The sequence below is a fragment of the Sceloporus occidentalis genome, unplaced genomic scaffold (genome assembly GCF_023333645.1).
Source record: "Sceloporus occidentalis isolate IW3139 unplaced genomic scaffold, rSceOcc1.0.p SCAF_113, whole genome shotgun sequence".
Classification (NCBI taxonomy): domain Eukaryota; kingdom Metazoa; phylum Chordata; class Lepidosauria; order Squamata; family Phrynosomatidae; genus Sceloporus; species Sceloporus occidentalis.
The window spans coordinates 436,250-459,144 of NW_028317093.1; the positions used below are offsets into that span (position 1 = coordinate 436,250).

Sequence of the window (22,895 nt, forward strand, 5' to 3'; positions counted from 1 at the left end):
CATCCTAAAACAATCTTTTTCTAAAACATTATATCCTAGCAGTTACAAGCACTTTTTCTGATGGGCTTTTTGTCAAGCATTGGAATTAGCATAGCCCACCTTCCATTATGTCCCGTTACTAGGAAAGTCTTTATAAAGAGCTATCCCCATGCAGAAGTTGACATGGGCCATTTGAGGTACCAGAACTGGTAGAGGAACCAGTTTTCTATCATCTTCATGTCAAACAACAGCAGCAAAACACCAACACTGAGCCACATAAAAAAGAGGTATTAAGACATTGTCCTTTAACAATGTCAACCCTTGGAGAAAGTAGGAATATGAGTTCAACTAGTGCCAATTTGTTTTGCTGATAAGACTTTTGATAATCCAATTAACAGAGGTCCTATGGTGTATGGTGCTACCCACTGAGGAAAATAAAGTATTTCTAGTTCATTCTGCACAGGATTAAGCACAAGCAGACAGAAGCCTTGGGCGCGCTATGGTGTAATTTGCTTCTTAGCAGAAGGCTCAGTATGAGGCGGGAAGAGATTATTTCAGTGGCTCAAAATTTAGGAATCTAGGGCTAGCACTAGTAGTTTTCTCCCCAAGGATTTAAAACAAGCACCACCTTAAAGAAGAGGAAGAAGAGCAAGATTGGGGTATTAAGTCCCTATAAACCAAAGCTATGTACAACAAAGTAAAAATAATTTTAAACGAGAAAAGTATAAAAACTTAACTTTTATGGACTTGTCTAAAATAGATAATAGACAATTAGACATGCATTTGGATTCGTAAGAAATTGTATTTTAATGAAATTTGTGAATTTTGTTAATTCGTACCAATGTCTGGAAATGAGCCTGCCCCCTCTTGAGCCAACAAAGTTAGTGCTTCGGCATTTTTTGTTACGGCGCTAGAAAACATCACCACTTCTCATGATTAATAATGAGAAATGAGTATTGGAATATTAAAAAGAAACCTTTCCCATAGGTCAGTTGTTAATAAGGGAAACTTGAGCATATGTTTCAGCAGTTGTCCAAAGCCAGCTCAACTACAACCAGATGTTTCTAAAAATAATGACATTTCATCCACAAATTCCTACTACCTGGAGCCTAAACATCAAAAAATACTCAACTATCTTTTTCATGGCGGCTGTAGCTTTCAAGCTTTCTCCCCAACCTGTGACTTTCAATGCCTGATGGGACACCACATGTATTTTATATTGTTTTCTTGCTGGTCCTCTTGTTCCTCTCCAGCTTTTTTTAAACTCATCTGCACAGATTGGGCTTTAACCCTCTCTACCAGCTCTCCACATTTACCCATCTCACCAGTCTTTTACATGCCTCTCAAGTAGCCTTTCACCGTCTGTAAACCACCTTTTCATACACATTGTCTTCTTTTTTTGTCTATATCCCTTTGACCACGTCCCAGAAACCTCCTAGCCCCCCCCCCCAGAAAAAAAACCTTTATAAGACCCAAAAACCTAATTGGCAGGGGCCTCACGCAAAGTTGTCAGTAAGTGCTTGTTAAAGAGATTTGTGAATTCATCAATGTCGAAAACACTGCTCTGATTGATGGAAGATACAAATGATGGCACAACCTTGTGAGATCCTTCACAGCTTGATGAAGCAGATTTGTACGAACAGATGTCAGCAATGGCAAAAGTTTCTTCTCTCCCCAGGCCCCCTAAATGGACAGTTCTAACTGTTCCATAAATCACAAACTATAATTCATTTTATTCATTTTATTAAGTCAAACTAAGTAAAGCCATTTTAAAAATATATGTCCTTCTAAGAATTACATACCACCCTTCATGTTTCATTATTACATTGATGAAGAAAACATACATACCAACACAGATGTGTACTTTCTGACACAACAGTGAAACCGACACAGCCTTAAAATGCCACCAACATTTCACATAGAAGCCATGTTTTTATACATTTCATGAAGAAATTAGCAAAAAGAAACACTATAACTCTAATAAACATGCAACCATTCATATTCTAAGACAAAAATACAATGTGAAATTACAAATGTAAAAGCTGAAACCTCTCTTTCTCCACTGATCCATATGCGTTATTCTGAACCTCCTGGAGCACTTCCGCATCACAGGGGAGAGGTTGTCCCACTGCTGCGTGCCAAGGCTCCACCTTGATGCACAAGTGCTCCTGGAGGCCAGGGTTACGCAAAGGATCATTGGGAGAAGCAGATCACTGAAGAATAAAGAAGAAGACAGACACAGAAATCAGGAAGAAAGAAAAAAAGAGGGTAGGGAGACATTAAGAGAGTGTGACAGAGGGTAACATAGAGTAACAGAGAGTGAGTGCAGAAAATAAGATTCAAAAGAGAATTCTGAGATTTTGTTTTCATTTGTTCCGTTGGGTCTCTCCTCGTTTTTGGACATTCGTATGAATTAATTAAATTGGCAAATTTTTTTAAAATTTGTACCAATCTCAATGCCCAAGTCTATTATGCATCATTCTCACAGTTTATTTTTGTGATTGTAAACTATCAAGGGATTTGCCCCCTTTAGCATTGCTGTTGCTATTGTACATCACTGAGATCATAGTTCACAAATAGAGGGTACTCATTGGTACAAATTAATGCAGCATTCGTTGTTTGCAATACTATAGCTGCAGTATTCAACGCAGGTGCTGCAAAAAGAATACAGGGAAACTGTTAATTCTTCCATAGGATGAGATAAAACATGAGAATGAATATTGTGACAATGAACCTTGGCAAAACAATAAATTATACTTTTGCATGATTCTGATAATCATTCGCAATCAGAAAAATTGCTACTGCAATTGGCATTTGCCCAGCGCCCACCATCAATAGACCATGGCTGTCAAATCAGTTGCTAGAGAAGTTGGCCCAGGCAGTCATACATGATAATTGGTTAGCTGTCTAGATACATTTTCTCATCCACGTATCTCATGCCAAGTGGTTGGAATTCCAAAGTCTACATTTCCTAAAATTAGCCATCATACAGCTACTGACAAACATAATTCAGTATGTCAGTAAGGTGTACAACATGCTTTAACCAGATACGTCACGTGTAATATCAATATAATCTGCAAAACAACTAAGGATTGTAGAATTTAGAACAAACATGAAATGTTAAAATTATTATTCAATTATAACATCTAAATCTATACAGGCATAAAGAATCTTTTTTATGAAGGCATTTTCTTATTTCAAACCAACTTTGGTTGGTTGCCTTATTGTACACCAAACACAATATGTTTATTTAGTATACAGAACTATAAAGTACACGATTTAGAAGACAGCATACTCCTGCCATCATATGCACTTTAGTGAATTTCACAGCTGAGAGCTCCCTTTAAATGTATGTGGTGCCACCCTTGCAAATGCAAGAATCCCCCATATGCATTTCCAAGGGTTCAGGTGAGTTTCTTCTTTCTCTGGACAGGGGACCTTCGTTTGGCCATCCTCCTTCCCCTTCCCTCCAAGTCTAAAACCACTGAAGGCAGTCAGGTGCTACCCTACCCCTACACACAGATAGCCCTCCTCCCACACTAATCAACTCTCAGACGTCATCTAGTCTGGAAAGCTATTCACTATCCATAAGACCTAAAGTCAAGATCTGGCCTCCCAACAGGTGTGAACGTGGGGAAGAATAATTCAAAGAATGAGGTTAGGGAAAATGTTTGCACTATATTGTGACTCATTTTAATATACTGCAGGAACAAAACTCTTACACAAGTACAACACTTTCTTTTGTCAATTTATCATTCTGGTAGCTATCAAACAGATGATTTTAAAAAGGTGGTAGACATTTATGCAACTCTTGTGTTGCTACTGTGTTTCTGATGTCTCTGGGACGCTTTTAAACGTTTCACACAATGTGTGTGATTACTCCAGGTTACAGTACAACGCTTTGTGAAACACCGTGCCTACAAAAAGCCTCCCGTCGTAGATTACAGCACAAGAAGAGCCTTGGATCAAAGAACCATTGTTGACATACACTTGGGTCACTATAGGATGGTCAGAATGTATGTTCTGCACCCGGACAACCTAAAAAAAAAAAAAAAAAAAAAAAAAAATTGTAACTGACTTCTTATGTACATTTTGGAGAGTGAAGGTTCTTTGAAAGTAATTTATTCAAGTGTTACTAGCAAAGTTATTGCTCTACCTTAAGAGCCATGAATTTATATTTCCATAGAAATATAAGTACAACCCAGCGTGCCCCCAGTGCCTATGCATGGACAGATGTCCATAAATGTTGCCAGATGGAAGACAGAAAGCAGATAAAGAGAAAGCATACAGAAGGGGATCAGTGTAGGGATCAACCAATCTCAAATGACCGGTTCTTCACCTGGAGTCGCATTAAGGGCATTAATCAACATTAATCAAGCTTATGTGAGAATTATTCCTGCAATGATTAATTTAGGTTTTCATAGACCTCTAAGATCACAAAAGTTTACGTGACTTTTTCTTTGTTGAAAAGAAAATGTTTCACATCAGTTAAAGGCTTCATCTTCCCTTGGATCATTGTGGCTACATACAATTATTAATTTAAATCTAAAACTTTATTAAGTGAATTCCAGATCCACTTATTTAGCTCTGGAAGCAGGAGGAGACACAAAACACAGGCTAGAAAGTAACTAATGAGATTGTGGCATACTATGTATTTTGGTTTTTCTATAGGGAAAATTTAAAAACTAACCTCTGATCCAGGGAGATCTTCAGAATTGTAAAAGAAGAGTTTCTTTCCATTTGGATGTGCTCCTGTCCAAATGTCTCCTGTGTTTGGGTCAACAAACAGATTGTCCAAAAGTGTATCTAACTGCAAAACCTAAAATAAGAAAAAAAGGAATATCATCTCCTCTGAAACAAGTGATGGCTATTTTTGTATTTTGGGTATTGTTTATTATATCTCCTGATATCTAAATAAACCATATTTAGGCAATATTCAGTAATTCTCTTTTTTGCCGTACCCAATGGGTACATAACTGTTTGATGGAATATCCCAACTGACTCAGTTTTCCGATTTTCAGGAACTTTTCCACTCTTCCTTGTCATACTTGACAACATTGCTACAGGTGTCCAGGAACAAAAAGGGGAGCCTAAAGTAGATGAAAGTGCTGCGTGACCCCGTAGGATTGAGCTCCAGGCTCAATGAGGGCCAAACGGCAGATCCTCAGAGTCACACAGTCTGGAACTGACTCCTTGTTCTACACTGTTATGATCATATATAAGAGTCCCAATTGGTGCTTTTGCTACCATTATGTTATGGTTGATATCCCTGATTGAATCCACTGGTAACTCAATTAAGTGTAATGACAAGTCAATGTTCCCACGAGGACCGGTATCAGAGTCATTAGGTTAACACATTCGGTGAGTCACTACATTGAATCTTCGTGATGGGATATTAAAGGGATAATACTTCAAGAGTCTCAGGATCAGCTCATTTAGAAAGGTCCCAGGCATGGTTATTTAGCATAGAGAATGTTGCTCTCTATTCATAATACCTAAACAATAATAATAACAGCATCGCAATTAACTATGAATTATCAAGAACAATTGAAATTCAACAGTAATCTAAGGCACCTCACCTTTACTGTCGAGAGCAACCAGTTTGCCTGTTTTTCAAAGACATTAATGGTCCGACCAAGACAATCGGCTACATAAATATACCTTTAGGAAAACATAAATGGCATAATCAGATATTTGGACTACAATGTGATGATCTACACAGTGAGAATTACCAGCATGTGGGGAGGTCGAAGGATAAAAGCTTATGAAGAGACCAAGAGCAGGAGGGAGCATGAAGCAGTGATTTTGCAGGGTGCCCGATGTGTGGGGCCTGGGTTAGGAGCCCTGCTTATCCCTGCCCAAGGGCATCTCCAAAGGTGCCTTCTATGGTTCCAAGATTCTTGTTTTATGTTCACACAAATATTCCACCAAAAAACCCTGGCCTTATAGATGTTCCTGCTTACTCGCCCTGAAAATATGTTTGCTTTCAAAAGCTGCCATTCTGTCAACATCTTGTCACAAGTGTTTATAGCTATACGTTACTTTTTATCGGTTGACATGGTAATTCCATTTGCCATATACATTCCAGAAGCTACTTCTTTTACTTCACTCGGGCTGTAGTAAACCACATTTGTCCAAGATAATCCCAGAAACCATGCCACCATTCTCATGGTGAAATCAGTAAAGTAATGATCATTGGTGGCATAAAAGTTTTCAGGTCCCACGGCTACAATGTCATTAACACTGCAAGGAAGAGAAGATTTAACGTAGGTCAAGATTACGCAACTGCAATATTTCATAAGGCAGACTGATTAACCATTTTAGTAACAGGCTCCACGATGTATGACCTAGGTCCAAACCATAGGACCAAATGCTTGCCTCAGGAAATACCTCATAATTACATCACAGAGGAGTCCCGTCATTTTACAATCACAGGAGTGAAAAAAACATAAATAAAAGATAGCAAAATACTTGAATGAATATTTATATATGGTTTGCCTTATCTGTACGGTTAGTGTATTTATTAATGCCAGATCCCGGGCTGTCTCTAGAGCCACTTTAGAGCACTGAATATTGAGTGAAACTTGAATCATAATGATAGAGGGACATCTAAACATTTCCTAAATGTCAACATTAGAGACATTCCTGACCACATTGACAACTCCACATTGTATTTATAAAAGCTTTCCATAAAAAATAAAATACAAATGTACACTGTAAAATAGCACAAAATGTTTCTGATGTAGGCTGTCACTGCATATGATTGTTATTACCTTTGTAGCAGATCATGTTTGATTGTTTTCAGGTGTATAAGAACATTTTCCTCCTCATCAAATTTAAAAATCTCAACAGTGGATTTGGAATTTGGATGATTGACCACAAAGAGGTAGACTGTGTCATCTAACGAGACATAACATAGAACAAAATCACAACATAGAAAATACGACTGTTTCATGATGAAAAAATAGGCTGTACGCTTTGTGCCAATGTATCACACAAAGTTCCATGAATGAACAAAATGTCCATCTACAGGTACTCTATGTTAGTCTTATAGATCTTCCCGGTCTACTTACATTCTGACAATTACAAGGGCAATTGGGGTCATCAGCTGTAGCTATGTGGTGGATTTCCATTATTGCAATGCCTTTTTAAATATGTTTACCAATAAATAAATTGGAGTCAAAATAGATGGCCAAGAAATGGTGGGTAGAGGTAATGGAAAACCCTTCCACTAAAATTTAGGGGGTAGCAGAAGCATTGGAAGGGTTTTCCATCACCTTTACCCACCATAACCTATGTAATGGTATTTCTTGGTTACCCCAAGCCTCAACTATTAAGCCAGTATCACATCCTCATGCTGATGAGTCCCATGAAGGATGAAACAGCTGTCATGAGTGGTGATCTGGCTATTGCACCGCTTCACGAGTTTTGTCTAAAGGCTGTCCTGTACAGCCGGCAATGACTTTCAAGGGATCCATGTATAAAGTGGATATAGAGGCAAAAGGTGATAATTGTTGACCTTATTTGCATGTGCCTACCCAGAATCCCTTGTGGTTGTGGCAGCACCATGAGATTTCTGAGGGAAAAACAAGCCTTCTGGCTTGTCTGGCGTCTGTAGATGAGTGTTTAATAATGCTTCTGCTACAGGTTAACAATTCAAATACAAGATATCACTGTATATTAGACTTGCGCATTCGTCTTCGGGCGAACATGTAAACGAGCACGAAGATGTTGTTTTTTTGTTCGTGCCGAAGACACGCCGAAGAGAATACAGTGCCGGCAAAACGTAGGAAAAGACGAAGACTCACAACCACGAAGAATCAAAGATTCTTCATGATCGTCTTCGTATTTGCCGCGCAGCCGCCAAAATTTCAAACAGGAGTGAGCTGATCCTCGTCTCTCCAATCAGCTCACTCTTGTGACGTCACGCTAAGGGTCTCGTCCAATGCCTGTGCTGCTGTTTTTGGAATTTCTGAAACCGCCTTTATAAGACCAGAGCTTGCCTGAGAGATCCATTCATTTTTCGCTGTGACTGCTTTGGCAACACTGCTGTGCTGCATCCGAGCGTTACAGAGAGATTGTTCTGTTCTGTGTGAGACTGGTAAGCCTCAGCCTGCCATTTCTCACAGTGTACTGTGTTCAGTTCTACTGAATTAATATTTAATAATAATTTTATTAATTTAATCATTTTTTAATTTAATTTGTCTGTCATCAACTGTGTAGTGCTGTTGAGTTGACAGTGCACCCAGTGCCTCACTGGCACTGGGGTGCCCTTTTCCTGGGCTGGCACTAGTGCCTACTGCCTGTCCTGCTTAAATAAATTAAATAATAGAATTTATAAATAATTTAATAGAATATATTATTAATGATTGAATACATATAAAATTATATATAAATTTGTCAGTTATATATACTATAGTTAGTATAGTAATAGAATAGTATACTAGTGTAGAGTGTACTGTAGACATTCAAGACATCTACTAGTGTCTAAAATCAGTAATACCGTATTGGCTCGGATATAGGCCGCCCCCGTGTATAGGCCGCACCCTAAAAGTTTGGTGCTTTTTTAAAGAAAATTTTTTTTAATAGACATGCTGACACTCTGCCCCCCCCCCCCCGACTTACCAGAGCAGACATCTACGCAATACGCGTATACACCTTCCGGTGCCGGGACTCAGCGGATGTGCCGGCACCGGAAGTTGTATACGCGTATTGCGTAGGTGTCCCCCGCCGGCCCCGAAAGACACCCGGGAGTCTGCTCTGGTAAGTCTTGGGGGCAGAGGTAAAACGCATCGTGCGGACGTTAACCGCGCTAGACCCTGAATATAGGCCGCACCCCCACTTTAAAGACTTAAAGTGGGGGAAAAAAGTGCGGCCTATATTCAAGCCAATACGGTATTAATAATTAAATACATTATAAAATTATATATATATTTGTCAGTTATATATACTATAGTTACTTAGTAATAGTATACTAGTGTAGAGTGTACTGTAGACATTAAAGACATCTACTAGAGTCTAATCTAAAATCATTCAGTAATATCAATAATTCTATAATTATCTTAATAGTTAATTAAATTAGCTATAAATAAAATTAATAATTACTACTAGTTTATAGTTCAGCTAATCTTATTAGTACTGGTGCTGCAGCTCTATAGTTTGTGCTTTGTTTTAGCAACAGCAAGAGACTAAGTCAATTTTTCTTAATTAATATTATTTCATTTTATTTCATTTGTTTTGCTCACCTCAGTCCATCAGTGAAGTGAACTTGTTGGGCTAGTGAGTGCAGCTGCATAAGTGCTGTGTTCTTTTTTGATCAGCAAGCAGTGACGGTAACTGTTTTGCAAATATTTTCTCATTTATTTTACATTTTATTTTAATTTTATTAAAAGTACCCTTAGTGTTTTGCTCACCTTAGTCCATCAGTGAAGTGAACTTGTTGGGCTAGTGAGTGCAGCCGCATAAATGCTGTGTGTTTCAGCAAGCAGTGAAGCTAACTGTTTTGCTGTGACATTTTATTTCTAATTTCTTTTCAAGAAAGATTGACTGTGTGACGACAACAACTGTACTAAGCAAAGCTTCAAGCTACTAGCTGTAGCACTAAAATAATTCTAATCTTTAATCTTAATCTATAATATATTATAAATAAAATATAACAATATAAATTCTAATTCATAATCTATAATATAAGTAATTCTAAATTCTAATTCATAATCTATATTCTTCTATCTATAATCCATAATATAAGTAATTCTTCTAATATTTATTATATAACTTAATATAATAAATTCGAATTCATAATCTATAATATATATAAGTAATTCTTTCTAATTCATAATCTATATTCTATTAATAATATAATATTATATATAACTTAACCTCACTTTAGCTTAGTGGGCTTGAGAGCGTCTGCCTAGAGTTAGACTAGAATACTAAGAAATATAGCTTTAGGTTTAGCATGGTAGTAGGATAGGCTCTTAGGCCCGTGTACATTCAAAGTCTTTCATTTTTTTAATTTAAACACTACACTACACACACAACACAAAATTTGAAATGGATCCTCCTTTTGGGACTAAGGAGGGACAAGCTCCATCTACCACCACCACCAGTTCTAAGATGCAGCCTTTGCGTCAGTCTAGTCGGCCAAGTAGGCCAAGCTCTCGCTTATCATTTGGGGAAGCATTGCTTGAAGGATCATCAAGTAAAGGAAAGGCACCAAAAGCAGGCAGTAGTAGTGCGGCTAGGCCCACAAGCTCTATGGTTTTTTACGGAAAGCCTAAAGCACGTTCAAAGTTAAAGGGTAGCACAACTAGTACTTCTACTAGCCCAGTGAGTAAAAAGAAGTGCCTTTTGCCACAAGCAGCATCTTCCCCATCCACAAGCAGCATGCAAGGTACCAAGCAGAGCCAAATTAGCAGCAAGACTCAGAGGGGTCCCAAACCAAAGCGATCTCATTCGTTCGTAGGGAAAACCACCACTCCCAATTTGGGAGCACTTTGAAAATGTTGAAGAAGGGTGCTATGGAAAGTGCAAACATTGTGGGAAGCTAATAAGCAGAAGGAAAGTGTCTGGCCATTTTATCAGTGCTAGCATTAAGCATCACCTCAGCACTCAACACAACGCTGTGCTATTGGGGAAAGATGCAGAAGTAAAACTTAGTGCAGGCAGCATAGCTGGTGGCCGTGGAAAAACCCCAACAGCTGCTTCTGAGCCAATAGCAGCAGCAGCAGCAGCAACTAGTGCTGGCAGCCAGAGACCAAGGCAGGTTGGAGCACTGCATGTCCAGCCCACCCTGGAACAATTTGTGGCATTCCACTCCAAAAGGTCAATGTCCAAACAGCAGGCTAATAAAGTAACGCGACTTATTGGTCAGTTCATTGCTGTTGGAGGGGCATCCTTCTCTATGATTGAAGGGGGGCCTTTCAAACAATTGATGGCTCCACAATATACAGTTCCGTCACGTTCCACTTTCAGAAGGAACATTGTCCCCTCATTGTATCGGTCCTGTGTTTCAGCAGTGAAAGAGGAGCTTTCCAAGGCTGCTGGTCAGTGTGTTCATTTCACTACAGATTTGTGGAGTGCACCTAGCGGCCAGCATGCCTTTCTTTCTTTGACAGCACACTGGTGGCAGCCCGGTGTGTCTAAGGAAGCTGCTGCAGCAGGCTACCGATCTTTCCTTCTTCATGCAGAAGTGATGGATGAAAAGCACACTTCCCAAAATATTCTGCATGCGATGAGGAAAATGTTTAGCCTTTGGGTGGGAGCAGAGGCGGGCACCAATGTTGAAGTTGGTTTTGTGGTAACTGACGGAGGTGCCAATATGGTGAAAGCGCTGCGAGATGGTCATATTGTTGGTGTGCGCTGTGCAGCCCACATCATCCATCTTGTAGTGAAGGCAGCAATGTCAGAAGGAACTAATGTGGCAGCAGTAGTTCTGTCCCGCTGCAGAAAGATCGCTGGGCACTTTCACCATAGTGTTAAGGCTAGCCAACTTTTGAGGGAAGAGCAAGAGAGGTCAGGTCTTCCCGTACACTGCCTACGTCAGGATGTCAGTACACGGTGGAACTCCACGTTAGACATGCTGGAGAGGATTTTGGAGCAGCAGAAGGCAATCCATAATCTTGCCTCAGAGCACAATATTGGGATTACCTCTCCATTGAATAGGGAGGATTGGACAGTGATCGCCCAGCTGGTGGCAGTCCTTAAACCATTCAGGGATGCCATTGAAAATTTAAACTCAAACACTGCCAGTCTGGCCCAGGTAATCCCAGTGTTCTCCCATCTAGGCAGCAAGATGGATGTGTTCCTTGAAAACTGTGAGGCTGTTCAAGGTGGCACTCTACATCCTGACATAGCAGCCATAGTCAGGAAGCTGAAGGATCTGCTAAAAGTACACCTTCGCAAACGCATGGAAGAGAGTCCCAAAATTATGCTAGCGTGCCTTTGCGGTCCAAGAATTAAGGGAAAGCTAGCTTTGAAATTCAATGTTCTCAGTAGCTACCGGGAGCAATTGGTCAACAAGGTGCGTGACTGGCAGCGTAAAATGGGAATGCTGTCCGAGGAGGGAGAGGTGCAGGAGGAGGAAGAGATGATGTGGTCTGCTACTCCTAGCAGCAGCATCAGCAGCAGTGCCACAAGCATCACAACACAGCTGAGTGGAGCAGCTGCGTTTTGGGAAGAGGCACTTGGGAGTATAGTTGGACCATCTGACAGAGCTAGCAGCAGAAAGGAGAGTAGTGCTGCTGAAATGGTCAAACTTTACCTCTGTGAAGTTCCTTCTGCACCTAATGTTGATCCTCTTAGCTACTGGGATGAAAAGAAGAGTGTGTGGCCTGCACTCTCATGGGTTGCGCAGCAGCTTCTATCATGTCCGCCAACCACTGTTCAAAGTGAGCGCGTGTTTTCTATGACTGAAAACATACTGAGTCCACAGCGCTCACGCATGGCACCTCATCTGATGGAGCAGATTGCCTTTCTTAAATTCAATCTGCCCAAGTTGGGTTACCCAGCTCTTAGCTTGGAAAGTTAATTTGTTCAAGGTAGTTTCTCCCCCTGGCTGCATCTGTTTGCGGTGTAGCAACGCCTGCTACCTCCCCCGGTGTAGCCAATTTACGCTAGGGCCTAGTGTCTGAGTTCTGGAAGTCCGCTGCCAAACGCCATGGACTGACAGTTGTTTGGATGCTTTGCCCTGGGGTGAAACAAGTGAGCGGGTCATCAATTGCCCACTCATTTGCTTTTCCCAATGCTGCTGCTGCTGGTGGTGGTGCCAGCGTCTCTTCTCTGCCAGTTCCCTTCCTGGCTAGTGTCAAGCCTCAAATGTCCCTAATGGTAAGGGCAGTTTCTCCCCCCTGGCTGCGTCTGTTTGCGGTGTAGCCGCGCCTGCTACCTCCGCCGGAGTAGCCAGCTTACGCTAGGGCCTTGTGTCTGAGCTCTGGAAGTCCGCTGCCAAACATCTAGGACTGACAGTTATTTGGATGCTTTGCCCTGGGGTGAAACAGGTGAGTGGGTCGCCAATTGCCCACTCATTCGCCTTTTCCATTTCATTTTTTTCCGTCTGATACACAACCAACCAACCAAACATAACACACACAATAACACATAACACAATGACATAACACATAACACATATAACACAGTGACATAACACATAACACACACACGTACAATTCACAAATCACAAGGACCTTTCCTCCTGTTATTTGCCCTGGCCTTCACTTCTACACTCACTAGCATTAACGCTATAACTCACACTTCACCCTATAACATTTTTCCATCCACATACCTGCCAACAGACCCAACTTTTTCAGGGACAGTCCTGCTTTTTTCCTGTCCCATCAAATTTAGCTAAACTAGGTATGCTAGTGCACATAGGTATAGCTGGGAAGGGTAGCACTACAACATTAAATAAAAATAAATATAACTTTAAAATAAAATTAAATAAACCCATTAAAATTAAAATGAAATTATAATTTAGACATAATACATCTTTAACCAAAACAGTGCACTGCTAATAATCTTAAAAATAACCGTACATTAACCCTAAGCTATTTTTTAGTTCTTGTCCAACATTTTTCCATTCGCATACCTGCCAACACACCCAACATTTTTGTGGACAGTCCTGCCTTTTTCCAGTCCTGTCCAGTAAAAGTTGGGTTGTTGCAAAGTATGCCATTGTAAATAGGTAGCAAATATTAGGCATGTATTACAAGTGGTCCAAAATCAATTTAAAAATGTAAAATAATCCCTATTCTTTTATTAAACATCTATGGATGTGTGACTGCGTATGATAAAAAGGAGGCCAAGTTCCTTGGAGCATTTGTCAAGGTCATTTTGTGTACAGTACACCTCGGTACGTTGTGCAACTCTATTGGTCGTTTCGGCAGGGGGCTCGCCTGCCATCAACGAATGAGGTGCATTCTGCAGTTCTGCAATTCACTCGTTGATGCCAGACCAGCCCCCTTCCGGCGACTAATAGAGTCGCACACACGTTCCTCCACGGCGCAAACGCATCTGCTGCTGCTGCGATGTGTTCTTAACCCTGTATTAACCCCTGCTATGCAGCCGGGAGAAAACGAAGATGAAACGAGCACGAAGAATGTCCACGAATATTCGCCCGAAAAGAAGACGGGAACGGGCGAATATTCGCGGAATACAAAGTTTTTTTTCCCTCCGAAGACGAGTACGAAGACGAACACGAAGAGCCCACTGGTGCCCAAGTCTACTGTATATTATGAAGGACCAACTCCAGTGAGCTTCTCCCACAAGGGCTGATCTTGTCATAAAAGGTGTTTTCTTGTGAAGTGAAACATATAGAAAGCATTTTGGAATTACGGCTGCATTGTTTTGTGTAACATAGTTGCTAACACATGTAGAGCTAAAAAGATAGGCTTACTTTACAGTTGCGTGGCAGAGCCTACCCCAAATCCTATCTGTAATGTCACAAAATGTTTTATGGAAGAATAACATCCATTTTCTGCTAAGATGTTAAGGATGCATTTAGCCCACCAGCAACCATTTGAGTAGCAACACTTGTAACATTAGATCTACCGTGACTATGATATCAAAACTAATCACCCAGGTCTGTCTACTCTCAAATACTGGTTAACAAATGGTCACCTACCTTTCTCATCAATATAAGTGCTGATACCATGAGGATTAAATGAGGAAATATCAAACCCTCTGCTGAATCGCAATGAACTTGGTCGTACATTTTCTTCATTCAGGTCCAACAGAAATATTTCTCCAGGTTTTTCAGGAGCAAAGCTTATCAAACCAGGATATTTCAGACCCTAATAACAAACAAATTAGCTTAAAAACTATGGATGCAACCTTATTATATATAAATAAATATATAAGGTGGGAACAGTATAAATAAAAATGCAAATTAAGACAGTGTTAACTTGTTAAAATATGTTCAGGGCTTCTTGAACCTGCTGACGTTTACAGTCTGTGGGAATAGTGAACAAATGAGTTGCATTTTTATTAGTTTATTTGAATTAGATACTATAGTATACAGCATAGCATATTTTTTTTTTTTATAAAGTCTATCAAGAGTCATGAGGTTTTTTTTTTAAGAATATACAATCTGTTTCTCAAGAACAGAACTCATAAGAAAGTAATACTTACAGAGCTAAGAAATGCAACTCCGTTGGGGAGAATGTCAATATCTTCTGACCCGGCCTCTGTAAAGCGTTTTCATATTACTTTAAAATAGCCAACATCATAAAACACATATGCTGCATGAGTATAAAAAAGTGCAGCTGCATTAATAAATTTGGCGGCCACATGTAAGTAATTTGGTGGACGATGGCTTTAAAGTGCCAGGGCCACTAGTTGTTCCTAGAATGGCCTGTTTTGCATATTATAAAGAGCATTTTAGCCATTTGTATGTGTTCTATCTCTGTTATTTTAGCACAATTTCCAAACACCCTCACTTCTTATAGCGCCATAGAATGACTCAGTCTTAACACCCAGACAGTAAACATTATATTAAAAAGTAGGACTAGAAAAGTAGCGCAATACTACTTTGGTGGAATTTCACCTTTAAAGATAACCAATGTCTGCCAATTAAAACATAAAGATTTCACAATTATCCATTTAGTAGCCTTTGTACTCTATACACATTAAACAGAACCTTGAAGCACAACACATTGGATGATTGCTTATCTCAAATCAGAGTTGTGCCCTTAGATAACTGAAGGTCAAAGAATTGAGTTAATTTCAAAAACTTCTGAACGTTTTGGTCAATAGTTTTGTGGTAGCAGTTGACAAAAGGCATATAATAACTGTGTAACAATGGAGCAGGGCTACCAAACAATAATCCATAAACCCACAAAAGCTTCTGTATGGCTTCCTATATGCCTTAAACTTTTAGGGATTTACTGTAGACCATTACAGTTTTTATAAGGTCTGCCCCCCCTGGCTATTTATTTACTATCTCAATTTTAGTGCTTTTCATATATATATAATTTGTTCTCCTAGGACCCCAATGTATGTGTAGATGGTGATTCAAATCTTCTTTTTCTGGACCTTCAGTCCTCATGTGGGGATATGCAGCCTCCCTCCACTTCAAAAAGGAGTCCCCAAATGTATTCCAGGCGTGAGGCATCAACAGGATAAGGCAGAGCATGGATGGGTCTAATTTACCACCACCAATTCTAATGGGGCAAGGCATTATCAGAATGATATGGAGTGTTGGCACTAAAAATATATAGTTGCATGAGCTTCGTGGAGAGCATTTGACTGCTTAGGCCTATAGCATCCATTCAGATATAGTAAAATAACTTTACTCTTCCCCAATAAGACACCAAGGGCTTGGCCACAGCTTACTTGAACACATTCACCAGACCAACTTGAGGACATTAACCACCTGCCAGCTGATTTAGCACATCAGGCAGTTACACCCAACGAGTACACCGAGAGCTTCAAACCAGTATTGTACCTCAGCCCACACTGGTTGGTCTCTCGCAATTTCCGTAGTTGCAGATACAATATAGTCCTCTCAGGCACTGGCAAAGTGACCACAAACCACAGTTGTGACTAAACAGAATATGAATCCATGTTATGCAGCAGAGGAGTTGAGGAATAAACCACTGCCAGCTAACCAAGTAAGCACATCAGGCAGATACAACCATCATATTCACCAAGAGGGCCACCACTGCCGCTGTTGCCAAAACACCAATATTAGTTTTCCTAGCAATCCATTCCGGACGGGAGTGTGGCAAAGTTCCAGCTTTTCTCCCTGCCTGATCCTGGTTGAAAAGGAAATAAGCAAGAGCCACCACTGCTTGATACAAAGTTGTAAACATGACCAATGAATAAGAGGGACACAAAGCATTCCTGCATAGGCCGGCAGTCATATCCCTCTTCTCCACTGGTTCAGGGGGGGCATTCTCTTAAACACCCTGAAGGACCAAACTAGGGAACTCCAAGAATAACCCAGACTCCCTGGCTGACTAAGTCTTTCCTTGTCTCACATTTGATGTTACCAAAAAGTTGAGAAGGCCTATAGGATAAGTGCAAGTAGCAACAAAAATTAAAATCACAAATCGTTTTGCTTTGGCAAGCTGGATATGGTTGTTTTTCCTAGGATATGCATACAAAAACTTTAAAAGGACTGTTCTGTGAATACAACAAATTGTCTAAAACTATGAAAAAGTCATTAATTTTATTTACATTACTATACTGTGCAGAGTGTTCTATTCTACACAGCTCTGTTTGTACCACATTTTTTTTTTTATATCTGTTCAGTAAACTGCTACTAGGGGGAAAACTCTCCATGAACCTGTAGTGTTATGTGTCAATACTGAACAAACCCTGAGTCACTGAGATGCCTTAAAAATAACTACAAGCATAACTGACCCTTTCCTGTATGGTTTTATGAGACAACCAGGTTAACTTGTAACACTGCAAAAAAACAGGTGACAGGTTTTAGTGACAGACTTAACATGAGATACTTTGAGAAAACAAAATTGATGCATTACTCCCAGTAGTAACGTACACAATGACAGCAAATAATATGTATCGTATATTATAATCGCAATAAACTTTCAGGCACATACCAATTCCTTTTAACAGCTTACAATTGGGAAGGTCTTTGGGTAACACCTCCCGTGTATAGTTCATTCGATAGCTGTCAATACAAATAAAAAATGTGTTAACTGATTATTACATATTGTTCAAAGTGCAAGAAGTAAGCAGCCAAACTATCTTCACTCACTGAATAACCTACAAAGTCCATCATTCAACACAGAAATATTATTCAAAAGTGGAAAATGTTCAAGACAGTTGCCAATCTCCCCAAGGGTGGAAGCCCCAACAAATTCGCCCCAAGGTCTAAACGTTAAAGTTCACGTAAAAAAAAAAAAGGCTAAACAACTATGTTTTCTTTGAAAGGGTTGCCAGGAGAAAGCCTCTTCTCTCTAAAAAGAACATGGCAGCATGGCTTATGTTTATAATCTTGCATCTGAACAAACCACAAGAATTCTGGAACAATGTCCTTCGGACAGACAAGACCAAAGTGGAGATGTTTGGCCAAAACGCACAGCGCCCAATTGGTAAAAACCAAACACAGCATATTAGCACAAACACCTCATAACAACTATCAAGCACATTGGTGGAGGGGTGATGATTTGGGGTTGTTTAGCAGCCCAAACCAGTACCTGGGAACCCAGCAGTCCTTGTGTCGACTATGAACTCCTCTGTATATAAAAGTATACTAGAGTCAGCATGGTCAAAATTGGGCCATGGAACAGGAAAATTATCCCAAGCACATCAGCAAATCTAAAACAGAATGGGTGAAAAAGAATCAAGGGGTTGCAACGGCCCAGTCAAAATCCAAACTCGATTGAAATGCTGTGACAGGAGAGATGTACAAATGCCTGCAAACCTCAATGAACTGAAGCAACTAGTGATTAAAAGTGGGCCAAAATTCAGACACGATTACTTCAAGTTATTGCTGCTAAAGGTGGTTCTACAAGCTATTGAATCATAAGGTGTACTTAGTTTTTCACACATGGCTTCTCCATTTTGGCTTTATTTTTGTCGAATAGATCATGACAAGGTGTAATTTGTCATGTGTTGTAGTTCATCTAAATTTGTATGATCCTAATTTTTTGGCCTTCTATGGAACAGATGATTGTTATTATGCCCCGATATGTAAAATCATAGAATTCAAAGAGGGTCTCCTTTCTTTTTTCACATGACTGTATATATTGCAGCAATGATAAATAATAGTTCATGTCTTTATTAAACATTCCAATTAAAAACATTCACAGTGCTGGTGGAAAAAGTAATTTAACCCTTAGATTTAATAACTGGTCAAACCTCATTTGGCAGCAACATCCTCAAAGCGCTTCCAGTAGCTGTGGGCCAGACCTACATAACATCCAGAAGGAATTTTAGACAATTCTTTCTTACAGAACTGCTTGTGCTCAACCATATTCCTAGGATGTCTGATGTGAATGGCTCTTTTGCATTCATTCCACAGCATCTCTAATAGGTTAAAATCTGGGCTCTGATTGGGACACTCCAAAAGTAGGATTTTTTTTTTGTAATCATTCTTCAAGGATAGCAAACTCAAATGGTTTGTGTGTTTCATGTCAAAGTAGCTCTAAAACACACCTCCAATCCTGTTTCATTGATTGGACTCCAGATTTGCTAACTCCTGACTCCAATTAGCTTTTGTTAAAATAATAAGCTTAAGGGTTCACAGACTTTTTCCAACCCAACTTGTGAATGTTTGAATTAAGTATTTAATCTGGACAAGAACAATACAATCAAACACCTTATGTGTGCAGTCAGTGCCAAAACACAGGAGAGATGCCAACCCACACAGGGTGTAAACAACCCTGCCTAATATCCCACACAGCCTGTAACCCATCTGTCTCTGCACATAGAAGAAAAGCAGTCCTATACTGTCCTAAACAACAATAATGAGTTCAACTTCAAATTCACCACAGATGCCACAATATCTATATTAACAACACAGCTCTGTCTAGTCTACTGTCCTGCAAAACAAATCACTTGCAAAGCTTCTCTCGTAAAAGGTCTACATCCCTTTTCTGCCATACAAATAAACATAAATGCACCTCAAGAATTTAAAGAATCTACTTTGCTTCAGCACTTATCAGGTTTCATTAACCAATTCATTTCTCAGCCTTACCACCAGACACCCACTAGCCACAGTGAAAAAGTTATTTGACTTTCCTTAGATCATACAGTGATCACAAGTATCACACTAAATGTTACAGAACCCCCTTTTCTCCTCCACCCTGATCAGACGCAATCAATGTGCAGGGTAGATAAATGCCCCACCACATCGTAAGTATATTGTATACAAGCACTAGTAGAGTCTTAAAAGTATCTAAAGTGTCACACAAATAATCAGCCTTTGCATTTAAAGAGTCACTTACCCTAGATTCACTATCCTTTCTGCTACAAAGGCTAAAATAATCCCAACTAGGGTTATTTTGAGCAGTTTTCCCATGTTTGCAGTGTAAGTAAGCTTTCCTGCCTGCTCCAGTCTTTGCTGCAAAGTCAGCAGTGATAGCTTATGGGGCGGATCCTGCTGCTGGCAGAGAATGGATATTTCAACAAGTGAATTGCTTGCTCTGTACAGATCTGAATACAGCATCTAAACTTTGTACACATGCAATGAGCAGCACTTGGGAATAAGTGTAAACAGCAAATTTAGCAACAGTGTCCAAAGTCAGTCAGCTGCTGCAAGGGCCAGTGAGATATTGTAATACATAAAAAGGGATATTAACTCACTGAGGAAAATGTCTTTTTGCTGTAAGAGTCAATTGTAAGGACCCCACCTTCAATATAAACTGGAGTCAAGCTATCGGACACTTTCAAATCATGCCAGCAGACGCTTTTTCTTTAGATTAGCAAAAGGTGCATTAGACCTGCAAACGTGATAACAATCATATAATGTTACAATTCTGAGTGGATTATGCAGAGTTTACACAAATATATCTCCCTACAAAATGGCATACGTTTATTAAAAACATTAAAGGTAAATATCCGCTCATATCCAGCAAATTACATTTTCTAGCATTTCTGCATATATTACAAAATTCCACCATTGGATGAATATATTTACACTGCACATATCTCACCCCCCCCCCATATAATATCTTACAATATGGTGCATTTTGTACTGTGGAAATTTAAAGCTATAGCACCCCAAATATCAGCCCAATACATAGCAAATGGGATTTGTCAACATTCTACATTCTACATGGGGTTAAAAAAAAAATCCCCCATTAGACCAATACAGTTACACTGAAAATATCTCAAACACATCCGCCTCTATTTTTTCTGAGAATATGGTGCATTTTTACTGTGGAAATTTAAAGCTATAGCTCCCCAAATATCAGCCTAGTAGACAGCAACTGGCATTTTTCAATATTCTACATGGGGTTAAAAAGATCCCCCCATTGGACCAATACAGTTACACTGCAAATATCTCACACACACCCACCATTATTTTTTTTGTGAAAATATGGTGCATTTTTACTGTAGAAATTTAAAGATATAGCACCCCAAATATCAGCCCAAAACAAGCAAATTTGATTTTTTCTAGTAGTAGTTAAGCAGAAACTTAATAAAACTAAACAAGTAGGGTTTTCATTACTCAAATATAGTTATAAAAACATCACAGATGGTCTTATGGAAAATGGCATCGGCAGGGGGGGCAGAGGGGGCCATGGCCTCACTACATCTCGCCAGTTGAAACACCATCTTTTTTTTTTGTGCAGCAGTGATTAACGTGAAGGAGAGAGAGGGGCGCAAACGGTTGCTCAGGAATAAGTTTTCAGCCACCACTCGGCACCCCTCAGTCTCCTCTGTGAGGCCTCTAGCTTGGTCGCGGTGCCAGAATTTCATGCTGAGCGCCAGAATATGACCTCATATACCCGCGATCAGCAGTGAAGTAGCGCGCACCGCAGCAGAGCAGGGAGACGGAGGCCTTGCGCTTCCACCGCAGGACTTCTGCAAGGTACAAATGGGGGGGGGTAGATAGTCAGAAGGGGGGGAGAGGGGGTAGATAGTGAGGAGGGGGTGGACTTGGTCTGAAGTGGTGATGAAAATATTTCCTCTAGAATGAAAAAAGTTAGCAAAAAAACAGCTATGACACCGAGCAGGGACAATACAGGGCAATCTATAAAGCTTCTCATTTGCGTCTCTTTGGAGACCCTGTGTCGCAGTAAAAGGGACTTTGCCCACTGTACCTAGAAAGATACCTAATTCTCCACGAAAAGGCATGATAGCAGAAACATACTGTATGTCTTGGCTGTTCGAGTTCATGCGCTTGGAAAATGTTGCTCTTGTTTTGTAAACGTGCTCCCCTTATGCAAATAATTTGCTCTGTACATAAATCATACCAGGAAGCTTGCCGTAATGATATTTGGCAACCCCACACATCATCATTATCATTTTAAGCAGCCTGGTTTATTAGCCCTATGGTAAGGGCTTGTGGTAGTGATATATAATCATATGCATAATTCAGACAGACCAATAGAAATATCTTTTAAAATACATTTCATAGGGAAACACAACTTTAACAGATACACGCACAACCTATATGACAAAGATACAATCTGAAATTACTTCATGTTACTAAAGATGGAGACATATTTTCTTTGTTCATGATTCTTCCGTACTGTTTTTTGAGGAGGGCAAATCAAGTCTCCTTCTTACAGTCTGATGAGAACAGTATTAAAACAAAGTATAGGATGTCCACGGCTATATTCAATAATTGTGATTTGTATGTATGTTACATATCATTCTCATAGTTTTTTGTCTGTGTAAACCCTCCAGAGGTTGACAGTAGCTGTCACAAACATCTGTGAATTCCATGAAGCGCAAGACGAGATGATAGTTCACAGGAAGTCTGCCTTCTGACCTGAACCCATTGCAAATTAATTCAGCATTTGTAGGTTTCAATACAGTATTCCACATGGGTTGTAGAGTAAATACACCTGACGTTCTGCAGACAATAGGACAGATGAGAAATCCTGTGTATTATAATGTGAAGCTAAACTCTCCTATACACGACCAAACATATGAAAAAACAAAAAAGAATACAGGAAAACAATCAACTTCTCCATAGGATGTGATCAAATAATCACAGTGAAGATGTTTAAGCAAGTATGGGATAGGCATGAGACCAAGCTCGAAATAACATAAGGCCAGATTGGACAGAGATTGACATCACTTTCTATTTTCCTATGAATATTGTAACAATGGACCTTAGTGAAACAAGTACCGTGCTTTTGCGTGACCCTGATGATCATTCTCAATCAGTATAACTTGCTACTACAATGGACAATGTAGGCATTTGCCCAACATACACCACCAAGAGACCCCAGCTGTCAGCCCAATTCTCATCTGTCCTAGTCTTTGCAAAATGG

The 22,895-nt window shown here is 39.8% G+C and overlaps 1 protein-coding gene across 1 annotated transcript; it reads right to left on the reverse strand.

The window, feature by feature from the left end:
• Positions 1-3,855: 3,855 nt before the first annotated feature.
• Positions 3,856-19,966, reverse strand: LOC149282512 (serum paraoxonase/arylesterase 2-like). The gene is made up of 9 exons (XM_089498099.1): positions 19,893-19,966; positions 17,541-17,611; positions 15,106-15,161; positions 14,600-14,768; positions 6,753-6,879; positions 6,022-6,222; positions 5,559-5,640; positions 4,670-4,798; positions 3,856-4,017 (listed from the first exon to the last, which is right to left on the reverse strand). Exons 1-9 carry the CDS (start codon positions 19,964-19,966, stop codon positions 3,856-3,858), a joined length of 1,071 nt encoding a protein of 356 aa, XP_089354225.1.
• Positions 19,967-22,895: the final 2,929 nt, after the last annotated feature.

Bases quoted from the DNA above. Each gene is read 5' to 3' on its own strand.
- LOC149282512 (XM_089498099.1), bottom strand. From the start codon at position 19,966: ATGGGAAAACTGCTCAAAATAACCCTAGTTGGGATTATTTTAGCCTTT. The intron at 6,880-14,599 runs GTAGGTGACCAT...ATGTCTCGTTAG, and splicing joins CACTTATATTGATGAGAAAG to ATGACACAGTCTACCTCTTT. The intron at 6,223-6,752 runs GTAATAACAATC...TCTTCCTTGCAG, and splicing joins AAACATGATCTGCTACAAAG to TGTTAATGACATTGTAGCCG.